The sequence below is a fragment of the Microtus ochrogaster genome, chromosome 10, assembly GCF_000317375.1.
Source record: "Microtus ochrogaster isolate Prairie Vole_2 chromosome 10, MicOch1.0, whole genome shotgun sequence".
NCBI classification, from domain to species: Eukaryota; Metazoa; Chordata; class Mammalia; order Rodentia; family Cricetidae; genus Microtus; species Microtus ochrogaster.
In genome coordinates this window covers 74,572,794-74,596,875 of record NC_022016.1, presented here as the reverse complement: position 1 = coordinate 74,596,875, position 24,082 = coordinate 74,572,794, and the positions used below count along the sequence as shown (strand labels likewise).

Below are 24,082 nucleotides of genomic sequence, written 5' to 3'. Positions count from 1 at the left end.
GGTGCCCTCTTCTGGCCTGCAGGCATACACACAGACAGAATATTGTATACATAATAAATAAATACGTATTTTTTTTAAAAAAAGAAGGGAGACTTGCAGCCTGATGGCCTGCCCTAAAGACTTCAGACTGGCCAGCCCCCGTGTCTGCACAGGCCAGTTTGTTAAAGGAAGTGTCTCAGATATGTATGTAGAGGTAGAAAATGTAGATAGACAGACAGACAGACAGAGAAATACCACAGAGATACTCCCCTCCCCCCCGTCTGCTTCTATGGTCACCCCCTTTACAATTATTGGGCACCTAGAGTGGCCCGAGTAGGCAGAGCCGACAATTCCTGCCCTCAAGTGAGAAACAGAAGTGACTTTCCACATTCAGCTGAATGTAGCCAGTGCTGTGATTTCTGCATGCTTTGGGAACTGTTAGTCCACGGCAAGATGTTAGAACAGGCCATCAAGACCTGTGAGGCGAGAATGTTTCCCAAATGATAACAATGCCCAAGTGAGTTTGAGGGATGAATATGAGCTAGCAAATCACGAAGGAGGGGAGCCAGGCCTTCAGGGTTATATGGAGTGTGGAAACTAGTGATAGCAGTCCCACAAGAAAAGCCCAAGGGAGCTACAGGTGGGCTGAGCTGAGAGGAGCGGAGAAGAGTAGCCCTGATTAAGCCAGGGCGGTCAGCAAGGACCACTTTCAGGAAAGGGCTTGGAGATCCCCGAACACTGAAGCTTTTAGCCTATGTTTCAGAAGGGCGCCTCTGAAGCTGAAGTGAGCTGAGGCAGGGGGATGCACAAGAGGACGTGTTCATTCACTCCATGTGTATTGGTGAAGCACCTGCTGCCAGGATGGCTCTCTACTCACTGGTGAGGAGCCAAAATAGACAGACACCACAGCTGCGGAGTGCCGCGCGGGAGCTGGGAGGATGCAGCACCAGACATGGATCCCTTAATTAAGAGCAACGAGTCCGGAAGAGAGATTGAGCAGAAGCCAGACGTGAGAATAAAATCAGGCAGAAAAAGCCTGGAGTTGTTCGTCGGCCATTGTTGGTTTGGAGGTGAGTTTTTCTCCACAGTCCGGGCAGAAGACCCGAGGTCATCATATTCCAAAGGAAGGAAAGGAAGCCCTCAAATAGACGGTGACACGCAGATGGCTAAGGACGGGGCCCTAGGGGAGGCAGTACTTACAGGGAAGTAGAGGTTGGAGAAGGGAGAAGAAATGCTCAAACAGGGAAACAGCACAGTGCACCGTTACAGAGACAGAAGGAACGAATCATCGCCATGGCGGGAGAGCTCAGCTCTGGCTTCTGCACAGAAAGGGCACTGGAGGCAGAAACAGACAATTGGACTGGAAGTCGAAGAGGTGGTCAGAAGAGAACCTGGGAGAACCTAGGGGCTGTTTCAACGTCAGAAAGACTGAGCTGTGACCCATGTGGGCATGCTATAGGGAACGAACCCTAGAAGAAAGCAGTCTCTCCCCTTCAGAGAGCGCCAGTCACGTTTGTCCTTACCTTTCAGGATAGCAGTGGCCTTGCCAGCTTGACAATAGCTCATCAGGAACGAGAGGAAGCCAAGATGAAAGCAGGGCACCGTGTCCAGCTCTGCTCCCAAGGCTTGTTTAACTCTTTGGGACCATGCAGCTTGAAATGTCTCTGGAGAGACGGTCCCCAGTTTGCAGAGGAATGCTCTCCAGGAACAGAGGGAGCAGATGCATTTTCTGGATCTGGACCTAATCACTGAAAACTGAGTAGAATCAGTGTCCCAGTGTTACAGCTGTCAGAGGAAGCCAGCTCCTCGTGTTTAGAAGGGCTGAAGGCTGGGTGGTAGGCAATTCAGTCCTCAGCTAGGGGTGGGATGTGGTGATCTTCAGGCTCCCTCCAAGCGTGGCAGCCTCACACCAGGCTTCCCTGGTCATCTTGAAGGGATACAGAACACATTCTCAGCAGTCTGTGACCAGCTCTACAGCAGTAAAGCCAACTTCCCTTTACTAGTGGAAAGAATGGAGATGATCTCCTGCATAGGATAAAATCACAGTGTGGTAAAATTAGGAATCGATTGAGAAATGGACACAAGCTTTTTCTTTTGTGTCACCAGCTAGCTCCCAAATCATGACAGGGAGACTCACTATTAGCTTTGAATGCTTGACCTCGTTTAGGCTCATTTCTGGCTAGCTCTTTTAACTTAACCTGTTTCTCTTTATCTACCTTTTGCCTTGGTGCTTATTACCTTTCTTAATTCTATATGTCTTACTTTCACTGCTTCTCTATGTCTGTCTGGTGGCTGCTTGGCTTCTGGCCCCAGGAATCTCTCTCTTTCTTCCTCTCTTGAGCCCAGAGTTCGCCTCCTAATTATTCTCTCTGCCTGGCAGCCCCACCTATCCAGCTCCTGCCTAGCTATTGGCTAGTCCGTTTTATTAGACCAATCAGATGCCTTAGGCAGGCAAGGTGAAACAGATGCAACACATCTTTACATGATTAAACACACATACTTACATCATTAAACAAATGTAGCGTAAACAAATGTAACACATCTTTACATAGTTAAAGTAATACTACACAACAGAGAAGCGTTATATAAATTACACAGATACATAAAAACTGGACAAAAACACTCTCAAGTAACAAGAGTCAATGAAAAAAATCAGGGAAAAAATTAAAACCTCTTAGAATCCAGTGAAAACAAAAGTACAAAACCTTTGGGATATAGCCAAGGCAATTCTCACAGGAAAGCTGGAAAGCTTCTAGCTAGAGAATCAGAAAGATCTTATAAAAACCAGAGTGATCTCAAGTTAATTTCAGTGCAAGTCAAGGTCCTACAAAAACAAGAAGGCGCTCAACTCAAAAACAGTGCATAGTTGGGGGCTGGAGAGATGGCTCAGAGGTTAAGAGCATTGCCTGCTCTTCCAAAGGTCCTGAGTTCAATTCCCAGCAACCACATGGTGGCTCACAACCATCTGTAATGAGGTCTGGTGCCCTCTTCTGGCCTGCAAGCATATACACAGACAGAATATTGTATACATAATAAATAAATAAATAAATAAACAGTACATAGCAAGAAATAACAAAGGCCAGGGCAAGAAAGGAAATGGGAGGGCCACAGAGATGGCTCAAGGGGCAGAGGCACTTGTTACCAAGCCTGACATCCTGAGTTCAGCCTCCAGACCCTTGTAATAGAAGGAAAGAACACACATGCACCACACTAAATAAATGTAATAAAAGTTAAATAGGAAAATAAATCAGATGAACAAACCCAAACAAATCAAAGACAGAGCAGATCTAAACTAATAAAAACAGAGGTAAAAAGGAAAGATTACTACAGATTCAGTGAGACAGAGATATGATTAGAGAATGTTTATATAACTTTGTTTTTAAAAAACCTGGAAAATCTCGTAGAAATGGATAAATTCCTAGGCACAGAGGCACCCCTAAAGCTTCGTAAGTAAGGACAGGTATGTAAACGAACATGCAGCACTCAGTGAGACTGAGATAGTAGTAAGTCTTCTAACAGAGGCTGAGAGACGGCTCAGCAGAGAACCTGGCTTCAGCTCCGGCACCTACACAGCAGCTCACAACCATCTGGAACCCCAGTTCTGCAAAGCCAGTATTGCTCTGGCACCAAAGCCAGATATGGATATAACAACAACAACAACAACAAACTATAGACTAATGTCCCTGAGGAACATTGACAATGAATTTCAATAAGATCTTTGTAAACCAAATTCAAGGCCACAGTAACATTATACACCATGACCAAATCGGTTTCATTACAAGGATTCAAGTTTGATTCAACACACACAAATCAGTATAAGTGCAATTCAGCACATAAATAGATGTAAGGACAGAAACCTCATGACCAGGGCCAGCAAGATGGCTAAGCGGATAAAGGCCACTGCCGCTAAGCCTTGATGACCTGAGTTCGATTCCTTAAAGCTTTTTGACCTCCACACATGTGTTCTGGCACATGCATGTGTGTTACACTTAAATGTACTCACACATACAAAATAAAGAAATGTAAAGAAAAGTCACATGATCGCCTCAATTGATGCCGAAAAGTTCTTCAGCAAAGTTTCTCCATCCCTTCAGGATAAAGGAAAAGGAGGACTATGTCTCAGTCTGAGGAAAACTGTGTATTGTTCTCAATAGTGAAAAAGTTGAGAAGTTTGTTCTCCCCAGATCTGGAGCCAAACTAGAGTGCTCGTTCTCTTCACTCCTATCTAATACAGAGTTCAAAGCCTTTAGCTAGATGGGTAAGACAGGAGAAAGAAACAAAAGGTTCCCGCCAGGGGAGGAAGAAGTAAAAGTAGCCCCGGTGACATGGTTCTATATTTAAAAGACTAACACCCGCCCTAAAACTCCCATATCCATATCCGATAAACACTCTCAGCAAAGAAGCAAAGCCAGTAGCTTTTCTGTATGCCAATATCAAACTTGCCAAGAAAAAAAAAATCAGGGGAAAAAAAAACCCACCTCATTTACAATAGCTTCAAAAAGATGCCTAGGAATATATCAAATCAAGGAGGAGAAAGACTTCTACAGGAACAACTATACACACATTAAAATTTTAAAAAGTTTAAACACTAAAATTAAAAACTTTTCTTATAAAGCTTCTTTCACACATACCCAAACACTATTCTTATAGCACTTCATAAAATGTTTTCTGTTTGAACTGTTACAAATACTTTTTTGTTTGTTTGTTTTTTGAGACCAGGCTGGCCTCGAGCTCACAGAGATCAGAGATCTGCCTGCCTCTGCCTCCTGAGTGTTGAAATTAAAGATATGTGCCACCACTGCCCAGCTACAAATACATTTTTATTATAAACTGATAATTCTTTAGTGTCTTACTTACTTATTTGTGCGTGTGTGTGCACGCACATGCACAGGCTACTGCATTCATGCATACAGGCTCATGCTCTCAAACTCTGGAGGGTAGGGGACGTTTAGTTTGAATCGGTTTTCTCCTTCTACCATATGAGATCTAGGGATCGAACTCAGATCTTCAGACTTGGCAACAAGCACGTTTATATCCCTGAGACACCTGACCAACCTTAGGTTCATCATTGAGGGGCTGAGTCTGGAAGACTGTGAGCTCAAGGCCAGACAAAGCAACATGGCAAAATTGTGTTTCAGAAGGGAGGGAGAAAGGGAAAGAGAGAGAGAGAGAGAGAGAGAGAGAGAGAGAGAGAGAGAGAGAGAGAGAGAGAGAGAGAAAGAGTTCCCAAATGCAAAAGTTTTGAAGCTATAACTATCATTAGCTATTTTTACTATATGTGTTCAAGTTTTTGAGACAGGATCTCCTGTCCTGCCCCCGTGTGTGTGTGTGTGTGTGTGTGTGTGTGTGTGTGTGTGTGTGTGTTGTAAAAAGACACATGCCAGACTTGAATACAAAATGAGTTTCTGGAATTAGTGTGGCGTCAGAACCCCATGTCAGTCACCGGGCAATGCAGCCAATCCCTGTCCTCTCTGGGAGGCAGTGTTCTCTTTTGTCGGAAGCCTGCCTGAGCCTCTTGCTGGCTCTAGCCAGTGTGGTTCTGTGAGCTTAAGGATGAAAGCAGAGCCCCAGCAAACAGAGATGGCGGCCGGCTAACCCAGAGGCGATTTCAACCCAAACCCTGGGGCCCAGCTGGAGCCACTTCAGTTCCATTCATCTAGCCCTTCGTGTTTGCACAGCAAAGAACCTGTTGTCTTTAGAGCCTTGATCTTGGGGCTGGGACCAGGGAGGCGGGGCCAGGGCAAATATTGGCACTGGCTGCTGAGCTGTCTCTTCTGGCTGTTCTGCGGCCTGGCGCCAGGGGTGGGTCAGCTTGGCTCAGGCCCCAGGCCTGTATCTTCCTGGAATATCTTACAGAGAATTGTTTGGGTGGTGGCTATGGCACCCTTCTCCTTTATGAAGGGAAGGACCAATAAACAAGAAAGGAAGCAGCCACCTCCGGCACACATGTTCTGTGGCGCCTGCCAGGTTCCACTTTCCCTCCTGGCTGAGAGAGCCGGGTTTCAGGAGGGTGACAGCAGCCTCTGGACTAGGGCCTGAGAACCTGGAACTCCTGGTTCTTGAAAGCTGTGTGGTTTTAGGCAAGCAACTCTCTCTCTCTGTGCCTCTGGGCAGTGTGAGCAGCTATACCAGGCCCAGGAGTCGCAGTCGGTCGGGTAGAGACAGAGTGAGGTTGAGATAGGCTGATAGGGGCTTTCAGGAACTACAGTGGCAGGGTGAGATGCTCACAGACCCCCACCACTGATGCTCATGAGAGCCACAGGTCCATCTGGGCACCCCAGTCTTCTACATAAAGCTTTACAAATGCACCTCCTCTCAGTGAGCCTGCGCAGTAGCCTGGGCTGGATCCTTATTCCCCAGCCTTCTTTAAAGTCCTCTTCACATGAAGAAATCCAATGTATTCTTTTTCTGAAAACAAACTGTGGCCTGAAGCCATGACCCCTCTCCAAAGCCAGCCCCAAGGCTGCTCTGCACACTCCAGGCACTAAGCCTACCAAGCTCCTCCAGCAGCCAGGTACAGCCCTGCCCATGCCCTGTTCCTGCCAACCACCACCTGTCCACCTTTCCCTGCCTCCTACTGGGCTGCGTCCTCTCCAAGGCCCTGCTTGGGCCTCCACTTGGATTGGTCATCCTTCATAGATCTCCTGAGATGGCACAACAGTGACGGGGTCCACAAATGTCACGTTACCCCATCTGCCATGTCCTCCATGTCTTCAGCAAGCTGCATTGCTTCTTTCTGACAGGTTTTAATTAATTTATTGTGTGTGGTGCATGTGAGCATGAGTGTGTATATATTTGTGTGTGTGTGTCCATCCGTGCATGCACATATGGAGGTGACACATATGGAGAAGTTGACATGGGGTGTCTTTGTTAATCATTATTTATAATCCGTTTATTTTATTTTGTGTGAGCTGTGTGGAGGCACACGTCAGCAGAGGACAGGCCCCTGTTTGTCTCTCTGTGTTTTTTCTCTCCTTGGCAGCGGGAGCCTTTTCCTGCTGAGCCATCTCACTGCAACTCCACCTTCTTCCTTGAGAAAGGGTCTCCCACTGAACCAGAGTTCATCAGGTCGACTGATGGCCAGTCAGTCCCCAGGGCCTGCCTGTCTCTGCACACATCTGTCACCCCACACCTGCCTTGCATGTGACTGCCGAAAACCAAGCCCAGGACATCGCGCTTACACAGGAAGCCCTTAGCTCACTACCTCCTAAGACACCAAGAGACAGCTTTTATTTTATTTTATTTTATTTTATTTTATTTTATTTGGGTTTTCAAGACAGGGTTTCTCTGTGTAGCCATGGCTATCCTCAACCAGACTGGCTTTGAACTCAGAGATTCTGCCTCCTGAGTGTTGGGATTGGAGGCATGTGCCACCACTGTCTGGCAAGAGACAGGTTTTTTAGATACTCTTAAAGCAGCCCACATTCCTGACTTAATCTCCCCTGTGTCACCCCACCACCTGTGGGATGAACTGGGATACTATGTATTGATCCAACACTCTGCCCACTACTGTGTGTGCCCCCGCCCCATGGAAAATCTGATGATTCATTTTCAAAGATGCCTTGAGCCAACTGAGGCCCAGCACAAACTGAACAGAAGATGCTGGCCCTCTGCTAATGCCTGCTAGTCTTCATACCCCTACCCAAACTCTGCTAAGTTACCCTACATCCATACTAGAAATTTAGGATAGAAAATTACTCACAGCCAAGCTTGCCTGCACAAATCGGATAAGCCTTAAAATAAACAGGATGTAAAACAGATGAACACGTGCAAGGTTTTTGTTGAGAAAAAGACAAATGCAGAGGAGAGAGGGACAGGTGGGAAGAAGGACAGGTGGGACCACGATGGCCCGCGATGGCCCGCGATGGCCCGAGAGACAGTGTCCTCCTGATTAGTCACAAAAGGGAGGGAGGGTCATGCATTAGGGTTTATAGACGCTCTCTGTACTCACGGGGCAAACCTGCCATTCTGGGCTGATGCCTTACAAGATTATAAACTAAATTGATTATCTTTGGCTCTTCTGAGTCTCCGGAACTCTTATTATGAAGTGACAATCTTTTCTTTCCACATATGCCTGTGCTTTGGCCACCCCAGCCTGTTGGACTGTCCATGGTTGAGGAGAACCGTCATGGGGCTCCTTGTGCTAAGCATGGAACACCCCTCCTCCTGAAGATAGCCCCTACCTTCTGCAGAAGGGTCAAGCTGAGGCTAACCATCCCTTGAGCAGGATCACTGGGGCCCAGCATTCCCTGCTGTCCCACTCATCCTGTCATGGTGTGACGCAGGCTTCTCACAAGGCCTCACACTGCTCACAGGCTGGGACCCAGGCCTCTTTTCTGGGGGCCCAGCTCCCAGCTTGGATCAGAAATGGCTGAATGAATGCACAAATTAGTGAAAGAATGAATGAATGCCCAGAGCTCACCGGCTTCTTGGGTGCCATCTTCAGTTCAAACCTTGCAAGACACTAGCATAGAGCATCGGTTTTATTAACTTCTAGCAGGCTACCTCTGTGTCTTCCAACAGGGGCCTTCCATAGCCAGATCCCAAGTCTCTCTTTCAGGACTAGGACTAGTTACTTTTGATCCCTCAAACTACCTCCTTCTTTTTTTTTTTTAATGGTTTTTTGAGACAGTGTTTCTCTGTGTAATAGCTCTAGCTGTCCTGAATCTCATTCTGTAGACCAGACTGGCCCCTCGAACTCATAGAGATCCACCCACCTGCCTGTGCCTCCCGAGTACTAGGATTAAAAACACGCACCACTACCGCCCAGTCAAGCTACCTCTTTAAGACCCATCCCCTGTGCACAATGTGTGGCTATATTGTCTAACAGTGGGAAAGGCCCTAAGGTTAGAGTTCCACAGACTGACTTTAAGTCCCAGGTCCAGTGTCCATCCTGGGCAAGTCATTCCCTGGGCCTCAATTTCCTTATCTGTCTAATGAGTACATCCATCCTTGCCTGCCTAGGCGCTATGAAGCTAGAAGGAATGCAGGGGGATGGCTTACTCTGGCTTCAGGACCAAAATATAAACCCACAGGAGAGCACGGGGTGCAGTGGGGCCAAGGCTGAAGGCACGGATCCCCTCTCCAGGCCTCCCATTCTGCAGTCACAAGCCTCCAGGAGACTGGGGAACTAGAAGAATACCATGTACAGTCCCATATGATCAGTCGGGGGCTGCTGGTGAGTTGAGCAACATGCTACAGTGGCCTCTGAGCTCAGTGGTTCTGCCTCAGGCACCGAATGAATGGTAAGTGTGTGTACTTCATTTTCTATCCATTGGGGGCTATACGCCTCTGTGTGACATTTAAGTCATGACATTTAAGTCACTCATTTATCTGTCTGTCTCAGCAAACGGTGATAAGACTGGGACCTTCAGGCCTGCCCTGGAGCCAAGGAGCATAAAATGATGGAGGCAGACTCACCTCATTGTTAGAAGCTTTCTAACACAGAAGTGAGCTCCTTGTTAGTGGAGGTGCTTAAGTAGAGGCTGAGACACTAGAAACGAGAAAGCTAATTCCTGTTTAGAGACAATGGGGAGATGTCGCTGGATGACGTCAAAGGCTCCTTCCCGCCCTTGTAGTCTAGGGTTTGACGCTCTGGTGTAAGGTTCCTGGTGCCAGCTTCCACGCTGCGGAGGGAGGCTCTCTCAGGGACCAGAACAGGCGTACTCGTCTGACCAATCAGAGCAGTGCTGCACATGGTCCCGGCACAGAACCCTGGGGATACAGCTGCAGTACTTGAAGACAGTCGGAGTGCAGCGCCACCACCCGGGGCCACAAGGCGAACACGCGGTTACTGGGGAGACAAGAGCCAGAGGAAGAAGCAGCTGCTGGTCCTGGGCTCAGTTTACACTAGGTCTCAACCTGCAACATGCCATAGCTCCTGCAGCCGTAGGTCATCTAGTGCGGGGCGACTGTGTGCCCCGGCTCCCTGCGGCGGAGATTTGAACGGCACGACTCATGGACTGTGAGACCTGCTCGCATTGTCTAAGCCTCAGTCTTCATCTGCTCAGTTGTTGAGTAAAAGAAACAAGGCTGAGCTCAGACATTAATGAACACGTAGATCCGGCTTCCCCCAGCTCAGCTTCCGGTTTTACCTTGACTCCTGCCTTAGCGACCCCTTGGATGCCCTGGGGGTCCCTCACTCTTCTGTCTTTTGCCCTGTGCCGATAGCTCAAGCATTCCTCTGCACACACCATCCCTGACTGTTGGCCCTGTTCTCAACAGCTCCACTTGGGAAGCCTTTTCTGAGAAGTCCGTGGATTCCTCCAGGGCTCCTGCACTTCCTTTTGGCCCCAGCACGATGTGTCCAGAGATATGTCTGGCTCCTGAGTATCCCCTCCCGGAACCTGGCACAGGCCTCTCTCAACAGTGATCAGAACATGTTTGTTAATTTAACACTGGGGCTAGAATGTGCGCACATGTGTATACACACAGACACGTACACACATGGATGGATGCATGTACCTGTACGTGTTTATATACGGTCGACAATGTCTTCCTCTATTGCTCTTCACCTTTTGTCTTTTGAGACAGGGTCTCAAGCTGGCCTTCAACTCCTCAACTCTACAGCCAAAGATGACCTTGCAGTTCTGATCCTCCTGCCTCTGCTCTTAGAGTACTGGCATTATAGAAATGGACTACCGTGTCTCACTTATGTGGTGCTGGGCATCAACCCCAGGCTTCATGCACACTGGCCAGGCAGTCTACCAATTGAGCTGCGTCTTCAGCGCCCTACCTTAAGACTTCCTACTTCCATGTATTTGTTGTGTGCACACGTGTACCTGACATGTATACATGTGCTATTCAGCGGACCCATAGTCAGTGCTCCCTTTCCAGCACATGGATCCTAGGGATAGAATTGGGTCCCCATACTGTGCAGCAAGCGCTTTGCAGAGCACCCCCCTGTCCTGGGGGAAAGCTCTAGGAAGGGCTAGGGCACCCCCCTGTCCTGGGGAAAGGCTCTAAGGAGGGCTGGAGCACCCCCCTGTCCTGGGGAAAGGCTCTAGGGAGGGCTGGAGCACCTCCCTGTCCTGGGGGAAGGCTCTAAGGAGGGCTAGGGCACCCCCCTGTCCTGGCTCCGGACCCGACTCCACATTCCCTTCCTATGGGGGCTGCTCCCTTCTTGAGGCTTGGGATCGCCCAACTATGAATTGGGGCCACGAGTCCTGCCCTGCCCTTCTCACAGGGTTGCTGGGAGGGACCCAGGACAGAAGGCTCGGATCCGAAAAGGTAGGGCAGTGTCTGCTCTAGTGTCCTGCCAGTGTCCTGGAGGCAAGCCCCTCCACAGGAGGGTCTCTCATACCCAGCTTCTTTATCCAGAGGAGTCCAAGCAGGAGTGGGAAACCTCTTTCCAGGAGGCAGGAAGAGCATACAGGGGACCCGGAGTGCCCCCCTGCCCCGCCCTCTGCCCCGCCCATCCGTGCCCAGACCCCCACCTGGGCTCAGTTCGTCTGAGCAGTCCCCACAGTTGTTAATTCTATCACATCTCTGATCTGAGTAGATCCAGGAGGCTGAGTCTCCACAGTGGGCCAGGAGAAAGCTGGGGAGGCTCCGGGGCACATCTCCTAGAGAGGGGCGAGAGGGGCAAGACACAGTTCACCTCTGACCACAGTACCTCAGCCATGTGCCATCTGCAGCAGGATCCCTCTATCCAACCAGGCAGGCAGTGCAGCCAGGGTCTCCCCATCCATTCTGGAAAGGGTGCAGGAGGCCTTCCAGGAAGAAGGTCGGGTCCAAGGAGTAGAATGTTCTTGCTCTGTGTACCTTCTGCCCGGTGGCAAGAGGCCTGGGGAGCATCTTCATTCCCTGCCTAGCCCTGGTATGTCCCCACCCTCGGTCTTGTGTATGCCCCCACCCTCAGCACCGCATGTGCCACCACTGCAGAAATCCTCCTAGCCATCCCTGCTAGTCCTCCACCTTCAACCCGGGGTCAAGTTCCTTCCCGCCAGGAAGCCTTGTCTCATCAGGATGTAGCAGGCAGAACCCAGATTCCTTACACTGGGCCCCAGAGTTCCAAAGTAGCTTCTACATCAGGTGATAGTGCACAGAGAGACCGAAATTCTCACAGACCCGGGACAGCCTCATGTAGCGAATGCCCCAGCATAGAAGCATTTAAGCAGGGGCCGGGTAGTCCCTGTTGGGCTTACTGGAGCGGCACTTGGGATAGGAGCTACAGTGTGGACCAGGTGACCTTTCTGTTATTATTGAGAAAGACGTCACGTAGCCCAGGTTGGCCTGAAACTTGTGGTGTAACCAAGGAGGCCCTGAACTCCTGATCCTCCTGCATCCACTTCCTAAGTGGTGAGATTACAGTGTGTACCAGCACTCTTGGATTTGAGCTAAACGATTCTTTAGAGTCCCAACTGCTGCCTCCAGCTCACAGCTTTCTCCCTGCAGCGCGTCTCCTGGCTCATTCATGCTTCATGTTTATTCCACACAGCCGGGCTCCTCGCTCCTAAAAGCAGGTGTTTCAAGGCATGGGGCCTTCCGGTTCATTCATTCACTTGCTCACTCATCTGGCAAGCCGTTCTGAATACCCTCGTCCCATGAACTGGAACAGATTGCCAGAGGCAGTCACAGCCTGACGGAGGTGGCCAATGTGATGCCAATGTGACTAGGGTCAAGGCAGGGAGGCAGGGTCTGTAGGAGCCTAAAGAAGAACTGTTGAGGGGCTGGAGAGATGTCTCAGAGGTTAAGAGCACTGACTGCTCTTCCAGAGGTCCTGAGTTCAATTCCCAGCAACCACATGGTAGCTCACAACCAGCTGTAATGAGGTCTGGTGCCCTCTTCTGGCATGCAAGCATACATGGAAGGAATGTTGTATACACAATATATAAATAAATATTAAAAAAAAAAGAATTGTTGACTCCCCCAGCAGGACTCAGGGAGGGTTCCCAGGAAGAGACAGCTTGTGAACTCTGCCTTGAAGGATGGCCACAGAGGCTGAGGAGTGAGAGGATGGTGAATGATCCCTCAGTGTACAGCAGAAGGGCTTGACTAGGTATGGGGACGCAGAGGTGGTGCCTGAGAAAGCTCCACAGGGCTGTCAGCAGAGTTAAAGCGGCTGTAGGGGAGATGGACAGGGACACGGAACTGAGGGGATACTCACGGCACAAGCTTTCATCCTCATCCTCACCGTGGGGACAGGTGCGAACGCCATCACACACCCCGTGGGCTGGGATGCAATGCCTTCGGTCATGGCATAGGAAGCCCGTCCTGTTGGTCAACGTCACACAGGACTGGGTCTCTGTAGGGGCAAGAGAGGCCCTGGAGTGAAGGTGATGGTGATGCTCACAAAGGCAGCCTTGAGAGGTGGTCACAGTCCCCTAGTGAGCCCTTTTGACCACCGGGAGGGCCTGGCAGGGAGCGGGGAGGCAGACCCTCAACTCCATGGCATCTCTGGGGTTGAAGCTGTTACTCTGCCACCGCCACATCATGGCAGGAACAGGTGACTTGGTCCCCTGGGTCCTTTGTCTACAAAATCAAGGTCAGAGCCTAGCCCCAGGGGTATGTGGAATGTCAGGGACAACATGAGAGTTCTAGACACCGTGGATCGCACAGTGTGCAGGGCAGTTCACTCACTGGTTTGGTCACGCAGGAAGCATTGAGGGCAGTGTGCCATCATTCACGTGGCCTTAATGGTGGATCTCCTGGAACCAGTTTAGCTTGTTGCAAATTGTATGTCTGTGGTGACTGGGGAGAAAATGTCACAATCCCTTGCATCTGGGTATACCTTAAAGAGTCTGCAAACTTCCATATTCTTACTGTTCCTCCAAGTACTCCTGAGAAGTGGTATGTCTAAACCCTACCAGAAGAGAGACACTCACCCCTAGAGGCAGCCCCAAGATTTGAAGGAGAAACTAGGGAGATGGAAGCCATAACCTGTGCCTCTGGGCACATGTGTAAGTGAGGGAGGAGAAGCAGCAGGCCCGTCGGTGTGTTTGTGCCAGTATGAGTCATGTCCTAGTTCTCAGAGCTACCTCAGCCAGTCACAGGAGGCACCCTTAGGGACACACAATCACAGATGCAGAGGGGAAAATGGACACATATCTGCACCTTCGTGCACATGCATAAAGACAACAGATGCACACACAGACAGGCACACATACACTGACACACATGCACACAGATACATTGACATGCACACCAACGTGCACACAGGTAGGCAGGTACCTGTACACACATGGGCGTTGTAGAATATCAGCTGAAGGTGTGTCACACTTGTCTATGCTGTGGAACATTTGTTTAATGATGCAAAGATGCGTTGTGTTCTTTTACGTTGCATCTGTTTAATTCTGTGAGGCTGTTGTTATTTTTTTTCAAAGATTTTATTTATTTATTATGTATACAACATTCTGCCTCCATGTGCCTGATTGCCAGAAGAGGGCGCCAGATCTCATTACAGATGGTTGTGAGCCACCATGTGGTTGCTGGGAATTGAACTAAGGACCTCTGGAAGAGCAGCCTGGGCTCTTAACCACTGAGCCATCTCTCCAGCCCCGGCTGTTGTTATTTTACTTATCTAAAATACCTGATTGGTCTGATAAAGAGCTGACCAGCCAACTGTTAGGCAGGAGAGAGAAATAGGTGGGGCTGCCAGGCAGAGAGAATAAATAGAAGGAGGAAGAAGAGGGAGGAATAGGAAAGGAGAGAGGATGCCAGGGGCCAGCCATCTAGCCACACAGCCACACAGCCAGCTATGGAGTAAGAATTAAAGAAAGGAATATAGAATAGAGAAATGTAAAAGCCCAGAGGCAAAAGGTAGACAGGATAATTTAAGAAAAGCTGGCTAGGGGCTGAAGAGATGGCTCAGAGGTTAAGAACACTGATCTTCCAGAGGTCCTGAGTTCAATTCCCAGCAACCACATGGTGGCTCACAACCATCTAGAATGAGATCTGGTGTCCTCTTCTGGCCTGCGGGCATACATGCAGACAGAACACTGCAAACAAAATAAATAAATAAATCTTTAAAAAAACAGAAAAGAAAAGAAAAGCTGGCTAGAAACAAGCCAAGCTAAGGCCGGGAATTCATAGGTAAGAATAAGTTTCCACACACGGGACCGAGCTCCCAAAGTTGAAGAGTGGGAGGAGTGAGAATATGAGCAAAGTGGTCAAGACCATGGAGGGGGACACCCACTGAAAGTTTACCTGAGCTAATGGGAGCTCACCAACTCCAGCCAGACTGGGAAGGAACAAGCATAGGACCAAACTAGTCTCTCTGAATGTGGTTGACAGTTGCATGGCTGGGACAGACTGAAGGGCCACTGGAATTGGCACCAGGATTTATCCCTACTGCTTGTACTGGCTTTTTGGGAACCTATTCTCTTTGGATGGCTCAGCCTAGATATAGTAGGGAGGGCCTTGGACCTTCCCCAAAGCAATGTGCCTTCCGCTCTCTGAGGAGTGGATGGGGGGGGGGTGGGAGCATAAGTGGAGGGAATGGGAGTGGTAACTTGGATTGGGTATGTATAATGAAAAAGAGATAGTTTGTTCTCTTCTTTAAAACAAACAGATAAATAAAAAGAAAGAAAAATATCACCTAAAGAAAAAAAGAAAAAAGGAATAAGTCTCCATGTATTTGGGAGCTGGATGGTGGGCCCCCAAAGAGTAAAGAGTCAAAAAAAAAAAAAAACACCCAACAACATATGGGCATTTACACATACACACACACACGTAAACACAAGCAGACAGACATCTGCGTGCACATGGACACTCACTCACACATACACACAAGCAGGCAGGAACCTGCACACACATCTGCCTGCCCACGGACACTCGCACACACATACACAGTCAGGCATCTGCATGCACACAGGCACTGATGCACATAAACTCGCACACATGCAGACACGCTTGCACACCCAGGCCCACGGCTGCAGCTCTCCCTTCTGCACTGTCATGTGGAATGCTGGGATTTTACTTTTCCTTGTCATCCCTTGCAGTGGCCCTGCCTGGCTATGGAGCCATATCTCAGAAAGCAAGGAAGAAGGGTGGGACAGTCCCTTCCCTCGGCTCCTGGAACATGGCCACCCTCCCAAGTGCAGTTTTTAAGGTCCTGGGTACCTGACCCCACCCACTCACATCCACTGTCCTCTTGTCTTTCTTTCTCCTTAGCTTCCCACCCCAGGACCTCCACACATGCTGTTCCCTAGGCCTGGGATGCTGTTCCTGACACCCTCTTCTAAACAAGCTCCATTTCCCTTCCCACCTCAGGTCTCTTTCACTCCCCACGGTGCTTCCCACCCCAAGTCTCACGCTGACTGGATGAGAGCCTTGGTTCCAGACTCCTGATCCCCCAAGTAGGCCTGCCTTTGAGTGTTTATTGGATCAAGCCCATATGGTTCTCTAAACTGCTCCCTGAGGGTGGGAGTTGCATTGGGTGGTTCACCACTGCAGCCAGACTGCAGGAAAGTTCTGGACACAACCTGGTCTGTGGCTGAGAGCACCACCCAGGGCGGTCAGACGAGGGGAATAGGAAGTGTACCGGCTACGGGAGCTGACGAAGCCTCCGGCCCAGCTCAGGGGTCAGAGAGAGTCAGGATCTCTCAGTAGTGCATGTGGGGTCTGGAGAGATGGCTTGGTGCTTAAAAGCACTTGTTAAAGCTCTTCCAGAGGACCTAGGTTCAATTCCCAGCACCCACCTGGAGGTTCACAATCATCTGTTAACTACAGTTCCAGGAGGCTTGACAATCATCTTCTGTCCTTCCTGGGCACCAGGCACACATGTGGTGTACAGACAGATATACAGGCAGAACACCCATATACATAAAAATAAATTTTAGCCGGGCGGTGGTGGCGCACGCCTTTAATACCAGCACTAGGGAGGCAGAGGCAGGTGGATCTCTGGGAGTTCCAAGACAGGCACCAAAAACTACAGAAAAATCCTGTCTTGAAAATAAAAAAAAAAATTTAGAAATTATAAATAAAAGCCAGCAGTGGTGGCGTACACCTTTAATCCCAGAACTTGGGAGGCAGAGGCAGACAGAGCTCTGTGAGTTAGAGGCCTGTAAGTTTGAGGCCAGCCTGATCTACAGAGTGAGTTCCAGGACAGCCAGGGCCGTTAGACCTTGTCTTAAAAAACAATCAATCAATCAATCAATCAATAAATAAATGGAAAATCTTGAAATGATGCAGGTCAAGGATGTATGAAAGGCCTCTCAGCCTCGTGTCCACACATGCACAGGTATCTATCTCTCTTTGCACCTTAAGGGGTCACGGGAGCCACTTCAGGGAGAAGCCTGGCTGGACTAGGGCTTCCAGCTCCCTGAGCCTCCATGCCTCCCTCTTGCCACCCTGACCTGGTCCGTGGGGTGGACGTCCAAGGATGGTGGCCACGATGAGCAAGGCAGCAAGCATGGCCATCAGTAGCAGCAGTAAGGCCGAGAGGCAGACCCCACGGCGTGAGCAGCAGAAGGGGCCACAGCCTGTGGAGGGTAAGACAGTGAAGAGGCACAGGGGTCCCCTCAGGACCAGCCCCCCAGGACCACACCCAGCCCTGCAGGAAGCCCTCCCTCATCAGGGAGCATTAGGGCTAGAGAAAGCATCCCTAAGCCCTCCGTGACACTCTGGTCCTGCCTGCCCTCCACCATCATTAAGTGCCATCAGTGGCTAGCTTCTGCTCCACGGTGGCTGTCTCCCCTTCCCATCCTTCCTTGTCTATCCTCATGACCAGGGAGATAGGACAGTAGACATCTATGCGCCCAGTCTGTCCCATGAGAGAAATGACCACAGCTTCATCACAGCGTTATTTCTATTTACATGGAAGTCCTTTATTTCTGTGGATGACAAATCAGGGCTCAAAGAAGCAAAGGCCCCAGCCACCCTGTGCTGGACTAAGGCATGATACCCGTCTCATGCTCAAACCTAGACCTTCTCCACAATTCCAACCTAAAATCTGTCCTAGTGCTGTCCAGAATGCTACATGGAGTCCAGTTCGAGCTCCATCAGGTCCTAGCTGGGCCACACAAGTGAGATGCCTCACTTCCCTGTGCCTCAGTGGTACCATGATGGTTTCTGTAGTTTTCTGGTTTGTTGAATGCTTACCTTAAAACAACAGATGCCATTGTGCACCTGCCATGGGCCAAGTTCTTGTCAAGGCACTGTAGAAACAGCAGAAATGGGAGTAGCTGACAGATGTCCCCACACTCTAGAACTGTGCTTGGTCGCCCTAATTCCTTTTTGCTTTGTTTTGTTTTGTAAGACAAAGTCTCACTATATAGCTCTGGCTGTCCTGGAACTCACTATGTAAACCAGGCTGGCCTCAAACTCAGAGAGATCTGCCTGCCTTCACCTCCCAAGTGTTGGAATTAATGGCATCAAACACTATGACTGGCTTAACTCCCCTAATTCTTGCTTGTTTACGAAAACGAAGCAAAGCAGCTTTATCAGGGACCTCCTGGATGCCTTGCTCTGTAGAAGGCATGAGAATAGCTTCCCTTGCCTTCACGGCTACACTTGGAGAGTCAGACATCACAGGAAGGAGGGTGGAGCCGGTCCATAGCTCTCCCTGATCCCGTGTGTGTGCAAACCAGAGATACAGAAGACAAGGGCAGGATTCTGATTTGGGTCATTTAATTCACGCCACTCGTGTTTCCAGTCACCTGACTACAGTGTCATGTGCCAGGCTGGCTGGGGAAGTGTGGACCAGGCTCTGAGGAGCTTCAGGTGATACAGGGGCCTAGGGAGAACCAGCTGACTTATAAGGTGGGGCAGGGCAGAGGCCTCCCAGAGAGAGCAGGTTTTCCAGGCAGAGGGGGTGGGAGGAGAGGCTGGTGGGTGGCTAGTGAAGATGGAGGCAGGAGGGTGTGGGCTGGTAGAGGAGAGAGCAGCAGGCTGACAGGAAGCACACCGGACATCAGAACCTATAATCCTACAGCCCTAGCTGGTTGCTTCTTGGTAGCCAACAAGCACAGGGTAAACTTGGGTTACCAGGGAGATTGTGTTTAAACCGGGCAGGAGAGGCTTCTGTCCAGCCAAGTGGCTGCTCCTCAAATATTTGTGCAGTATACACTGTGTGCAAGGTGGGGTTGCAGGCAGGACTGGAACGGCAAGCAGAGCTCTTGCCCAGGTGGAGATGCCCACTTTAAAGCCAGAAATTCCTTAGCTGCTGCCCACCCGAGCAAAGGAAGAAAAGTCACAACTACTGCCAGCTGCACCGAATGACAACGTGGAAACAGCCACCAGCACGGAGCACGGAAGGTCCTGAGGCTTAGCCGCCTCCTTTTCAATGCTGTATTAGCTTGGCCTGATTACCTAACCTCTCTTAGCTTCAGCTACCTCTAGTACCTGACTCACCCGGGGCTGTCCTGAAACCAAGGTCTGCGATTCCAGGCAGCCAAGGCAGCTCCTTCAGAACCATTCTTGGCATCTACCCTTTTCCTCCTTGCTCAACGGAGGGCCAAGATGGGGCCCAGGGAGACATTCCGTATGTTTGTACTCCTTCCTTATCTCATGAAGGTCCTGGCCACACAGGAATAGGGGAACCATAATAGGTACAACTACATGGTGCTCACCTACTCTATCCTAAGATCAACAGAGGCACCCAGATCAAGCATGGGGTCCAGAAGTGGATTTGGAGGTCTTTGGTGTTACAGACTCAGTGTGGTGGCCTAGGAGGTAAAAGGCACACGGTACCCACTCAGAAAATGCTGGTAGCTGGAGAGAATGAACAGTTCTGGCCAGCAAGTGGCTGTCCGTATGGCTGGGCAGACAACATCACCATCTACACTGGGACAGGCTGCTGTAGTAGTAGCAGCCTTGGACTCCTTGTGTACCAGCTTCAGGGGAGGGAGTTCCTGGGGCAGACCTGCAGCACTCAGCCTGACTTCCACCTCTGTTCTTACCTTCCCCTCCAGGGTGGCCTTTCCCTCCAGCAGCAGAGTTGATCTCAGCATCTCCCTGCCCAAGAGATCAGAAGCAGACTGGGCAAACCGCGGGTCCCCACAGCCCAGACTCATCCTGCCTCTTCATGTTTCCACACTTTTCACCTGAGCAGTGGGCAACTTCTACCCAGTACCTGCTCCTCCTTTGTTCTATTGACTCCGGCAGGTCCTCCTACGGATAATGCCCGAAACCCCTGGGCTTCTGCCTGCCTATTAGCACTCTTGACTCTCACTGGGAGTGAATCCCCAGGGCAGGTGAATGTGGCCATAGGTCCTAGGGCACCCTCTTCCCAGAGCCCTTTCTACCCCAAGGCTGGTCCCTAGGTCAGGAACCAGTTCAGGCTCCGGTAGTTTTTACCTGGGGGAAGATCTTGTTCGAGGCTCCAACACTCATGTCCAGGAACCGGGGTAAAGAAAGCTCAGTGTAAGTCCTCGGGCTGGTCACCAAGGGCAGCTGGGGGGAGGGAGGGACAGCAAAAGGCTTTGCCAAAGCTGTTCCCTCCTCTGTGACACTCCCCTCCCAGGCTGTCTTCCCAGTGGTGAAGGAAAGGGCAGGGATGCCCTCTCCTACCAAGCCTTTCCCGGGGTTGTGGTTGGACAGTGATACCCTGGGGTTGGAATCCTCACCCCATCCCACAAATGACAAACTGGTGTTTCCGAAAAGGAGAAAGGGCTTGGTGCCTCATTCACACTGTGAGTGGAGGAAATGAGCCGGGCCTTAACACACTATTCACATTGGCATCAACAGACTGCAGGATTGTAAGCCGTAGGAAGCCATGGACAGAAGTGCCAGGAGTCTTGGCCAAGTTCCTTTTCTCACTGATGGGCTGTTCAATAAGCAGGTGACCTAGATCAGAAGGGTACACACTTCTGAGGGCCAGCAGGATGGCGGGGCCGGTACGGGTGCTTGCCATGCAAGCCTGACAACATTAGTTCGAGTCCCAGAATGAACGTGAGGGTGCAAGGAGAGAACTGACCCCACAGTTGTCCCGACCTCTACACATGCGCTAAGCACACCCACACACTCACCCAGCCACCCACCTCACGCACGCACACATTCATAAACATAAGAGTATTCATTTCCTACTAGAACTAACATGTAAATAGAGTCTTGCTAAAAGTATGGAGATATGCATTTTTAACTTTTTGGATGCTCATGTCCGGGTGGGAGTCAGCTGCTTTCCAGACTGTCTTCCATCCCAGCAGGGAGCAGATTCCTTAGCAATGTAGTCCACAGAGGAGACTGAGGCCCTGGAAGCAGAAGGGACTGCTGAGGCCCACCCCAGGAGTTCCCATCAGGGATTCCCCGCTGGGCCATTCTCTCACAGTGGGAAATAAACGCTAAAGCAAAGGGAGATCACAGGGAGCCAGGGGGCTGGGAAACTAAGCCTGGGTTCTCCCATGGGCCTTGCCAACAGCTGGGGAAAGTCCCTTCCCTTCACACCCACGAAGATGCAGGGGTGCTCGAGTGTAGGGTCCTCAGAGTTGGCCTTCTGACAAAACAGAGGGTGATGTGTTTCAGCGGGAAGGACCCGTGCTGGCGCAGGGTGGGGGAAGATGAAAGGGAGGCTCCATTCACTGTTGTGGGGCCAGCACCTGGATTCTTTGAGGTTCAGGGACACTGGTGAACTGGGACACTTGGCCCATCCTGCCAGCCATTGACTGAGCTGCTGGCAACTGTCGATCCCTAGCTCCACTGGCCTGTGGTAGGCAAAGGGAGACCAATGGCAGTTGTAAGGTAGGCTGCTAAGCTATGAAAGGGAAGGGTTTTCTGAGCACTTACTTCACCACCCGCTGTGCGGCATGCTTTCTGTAAGTTAACCCAGCTCGTCTTCTCCATCATGAGACAGGCTATCCATCTCCATTTTCCAGATGAGGAAACTGAGGTATAGCAGCATTATATGCAAGGCGCTGATCTGAAAGGGCAGAGCCAGGATTGTAAGCCACAGGCCCGCATCACTTCAGCCCACAGCTGGGATCCTGGTAGCCATACCCACTGCTTGTCCTGTTATACATGTCATGAGGATTTTCTTCTCTGGTGGGTAGCTTGTTCATGCAGGCTGCTCACTTTTTAATAAGTGCTTTTTTCCCCCTTATTGATTTATAGGTTTTTCTGTTTTGTGGGAACATATTAGGGCTCCACCGCACATGATCACAGCATCACTTGACAATGGCACAATTACTCAGGATAAAAAGACAGGTTCTGCACAGCTGGGGCTCAGAGGCAGTGGAGTGCACCCTTACCCCAGGTGGGCCCCTTCTTCCCATAGTTGAGGTGCAGGCTGTTGGGATGGGCAGATAGCCAGCCTGGAATGTGACTCAAGCATGTTAAGTCCAAGATGGCCAGTAGGATAGGAAGCCCTGCCTTATCCCAGGGCAAGCAGCTTATCTCAGTTACCTGGTCCCATGGAGGCTGGACCCTAGGGCCAGATCACAGACATCATAGAAATGCTTGCTGAAGACCTCCACACTGTTGCTATTGGACTCTGGGAGGTCAGGAGGTGGACATGGATGTCCATGGTGCTGCAGAGGTAGGGTAGAGGCCAGCGTAGAGCTAGCAGACAGATGATTTTGAAGCTCTCTGTAAAGTGATATTCTCAGAACCTCTGTGAATCTGCTAGGCCTATGGCAACCGGACAGCTACTGCTCTGGCTGTGGATTTCGCCACCACTCCCCTCCCTTTTTACGACGTGTGTGTGTGTGTGTGTGTGTGTGTGTGTGTGTGTGTGTGTGTGTGTATGCTACACTTGTGCAGAGTCCAGAAAAGAGCTGCGATCCCCTGGAGTTATAGGTTGCCATGCGATGCCTGGCATGGGTAGTGGGAACTGAACACCCTCTGCAAGAGCAGCAAGTACTCTTAACCAGTGACCATCATCTCCAGCCCCTTTGTTCTTTCTTTAAAAAAAGTTATTGGTGTGTATGAGTGTTCTGTCTGCATGTATGTTTGCCTGTGTACCATGTGTGTGCCTGGTACCTGCAAAGGCAAGAAGAGGGTTTCCTTTTTTAAGAGGTGGGGGGGGGAACTCACCTTGAACTTATAGTAATCCACCTGCCTCAGCTCCCTTACGGTAAAGTAACAGACATGAGCCACCAACCCTGATCTGAGCAGCCTGTCATATGGGCTGTAAACCCCGCTGTTAGCCTATGCCTGGTCACTTGTTTGAGGGATTCTGCAGGTTCCCCCTACCTTTTTAAATCTGTCTCCCTTCCTGAAGCCTTTGTTGGCACTCTTCCTTCTGGTCTTACTTTTACTGGCATTCCTTAGCTTCTGTCCACAGCTTGCTGAAGGCAGGAGAGACCCCACTGGACATGGGATACCCGGCTTGCATCAGACAGACCTGGTTTTCCTTCTGACTAACAAGGTACTAAGGAGATAGGTAGTAATCTCCCCAAGCCTCAGTTGTTACATCGCGAGAATGGGGTAAGAACAAGAGTTGTGGGGGGATGAGTAAGTCTACCCTCTGTGTTCTGAGTGTCTCCATCTGCTTCCAGTCACAGAGACATTCTTGAGAGCTGGGGCGTAGCAATGGAAGCATCTAAACTAAATGAGCAGCCCAACTACAGAGGCCAGGAGCCAGGGAGAGCGGTATCTAGCTGTCTAGCTCAGCATTCATCACTTCCCAGGATCCTGCCTTCCACACCTTGGGACTGTAGCAGTTCATCTCACCCGAGGCTGCACCAAGATGGAGAGGGTCGTCCATCTGCTTTCCTTACAGGAATGTCAGGATTCCTCAGCCAAGAGCTCAGCTGGGAGAGCGTTATGGTTCTGTAGGTACATAGAAGACTGCTATGAGGGTGTCAACAAACAAACCCCCCAGTGAATCACCTAATTAGAGACTTGATTAATTCAGGTGTTAAAGTCCACCCGCCTGAGCATTATGAACTCAAGCGACACGGCGCTCCAGGTGGAGTGACATGGTGCACCTACAGGGACCTTTCCAGTCAGGTGCTGACTCCTTTCTACTCAAGTTCTCATTTACTGCTAACCCTGCAAACAGTCCAGGTCCAGAAAGCACACACAGAAGCAAGAAGTTGATTTAACAACCTGAAGTGAACAAGCAAACAGAAAGAACTTATCTTAACATGTCAAAGAAAACTCAGACAACCAGAGGTTAGGTGAATGTGGCTAGGGAAAAAGTTAACTCAATGGTCACTGGATTTTAACTGAAGACCAGCAGGCCTGTGACATCATCACCAGCAGAGCCCACACTGCTGTAGATGTT

The 24,082-nt window shown here is 50.2% G+C and overlaps 1 protein-coding gene across 1 annotated transcript; it reads right to left on the bottom strand.

Annotated features, from left to right (window-relative positions):
- Positions 1-8,444: 8,444 nt before the first annotated feature.
- Ldlrad1 (low density lipoprotein receptor class A domain containing 1) lies at positions 8,445-20,637 on the bottom strand. The gene is made up of 7 exons (XM_026782121.1): positions 20,487-20,637; positions 20,218-20,313; positions 19,821-19,875; positions 17,277-17,402; positions 13,088-13,225; positions 11,415-11,543; positions 8,445-9,772 (listed from the first exon to the last, which is right to left on the bottom strand). The coding sequence occupies exons 2-7, from the start codon at positions 20,251-20,253 to the stop codon at positions 9,624-9,626; spliced, it is 633 nt and encodes a 210-aa protein (XP_026637922.1). The 5' UTR covers positions 20,254-20,313; positions 20,487-20,637; the 3' UTR covers positions 8,445-9,623.
- Between the last annotated feature and the right edge of the window lie 3,445 nt (positions 20,638-24,082).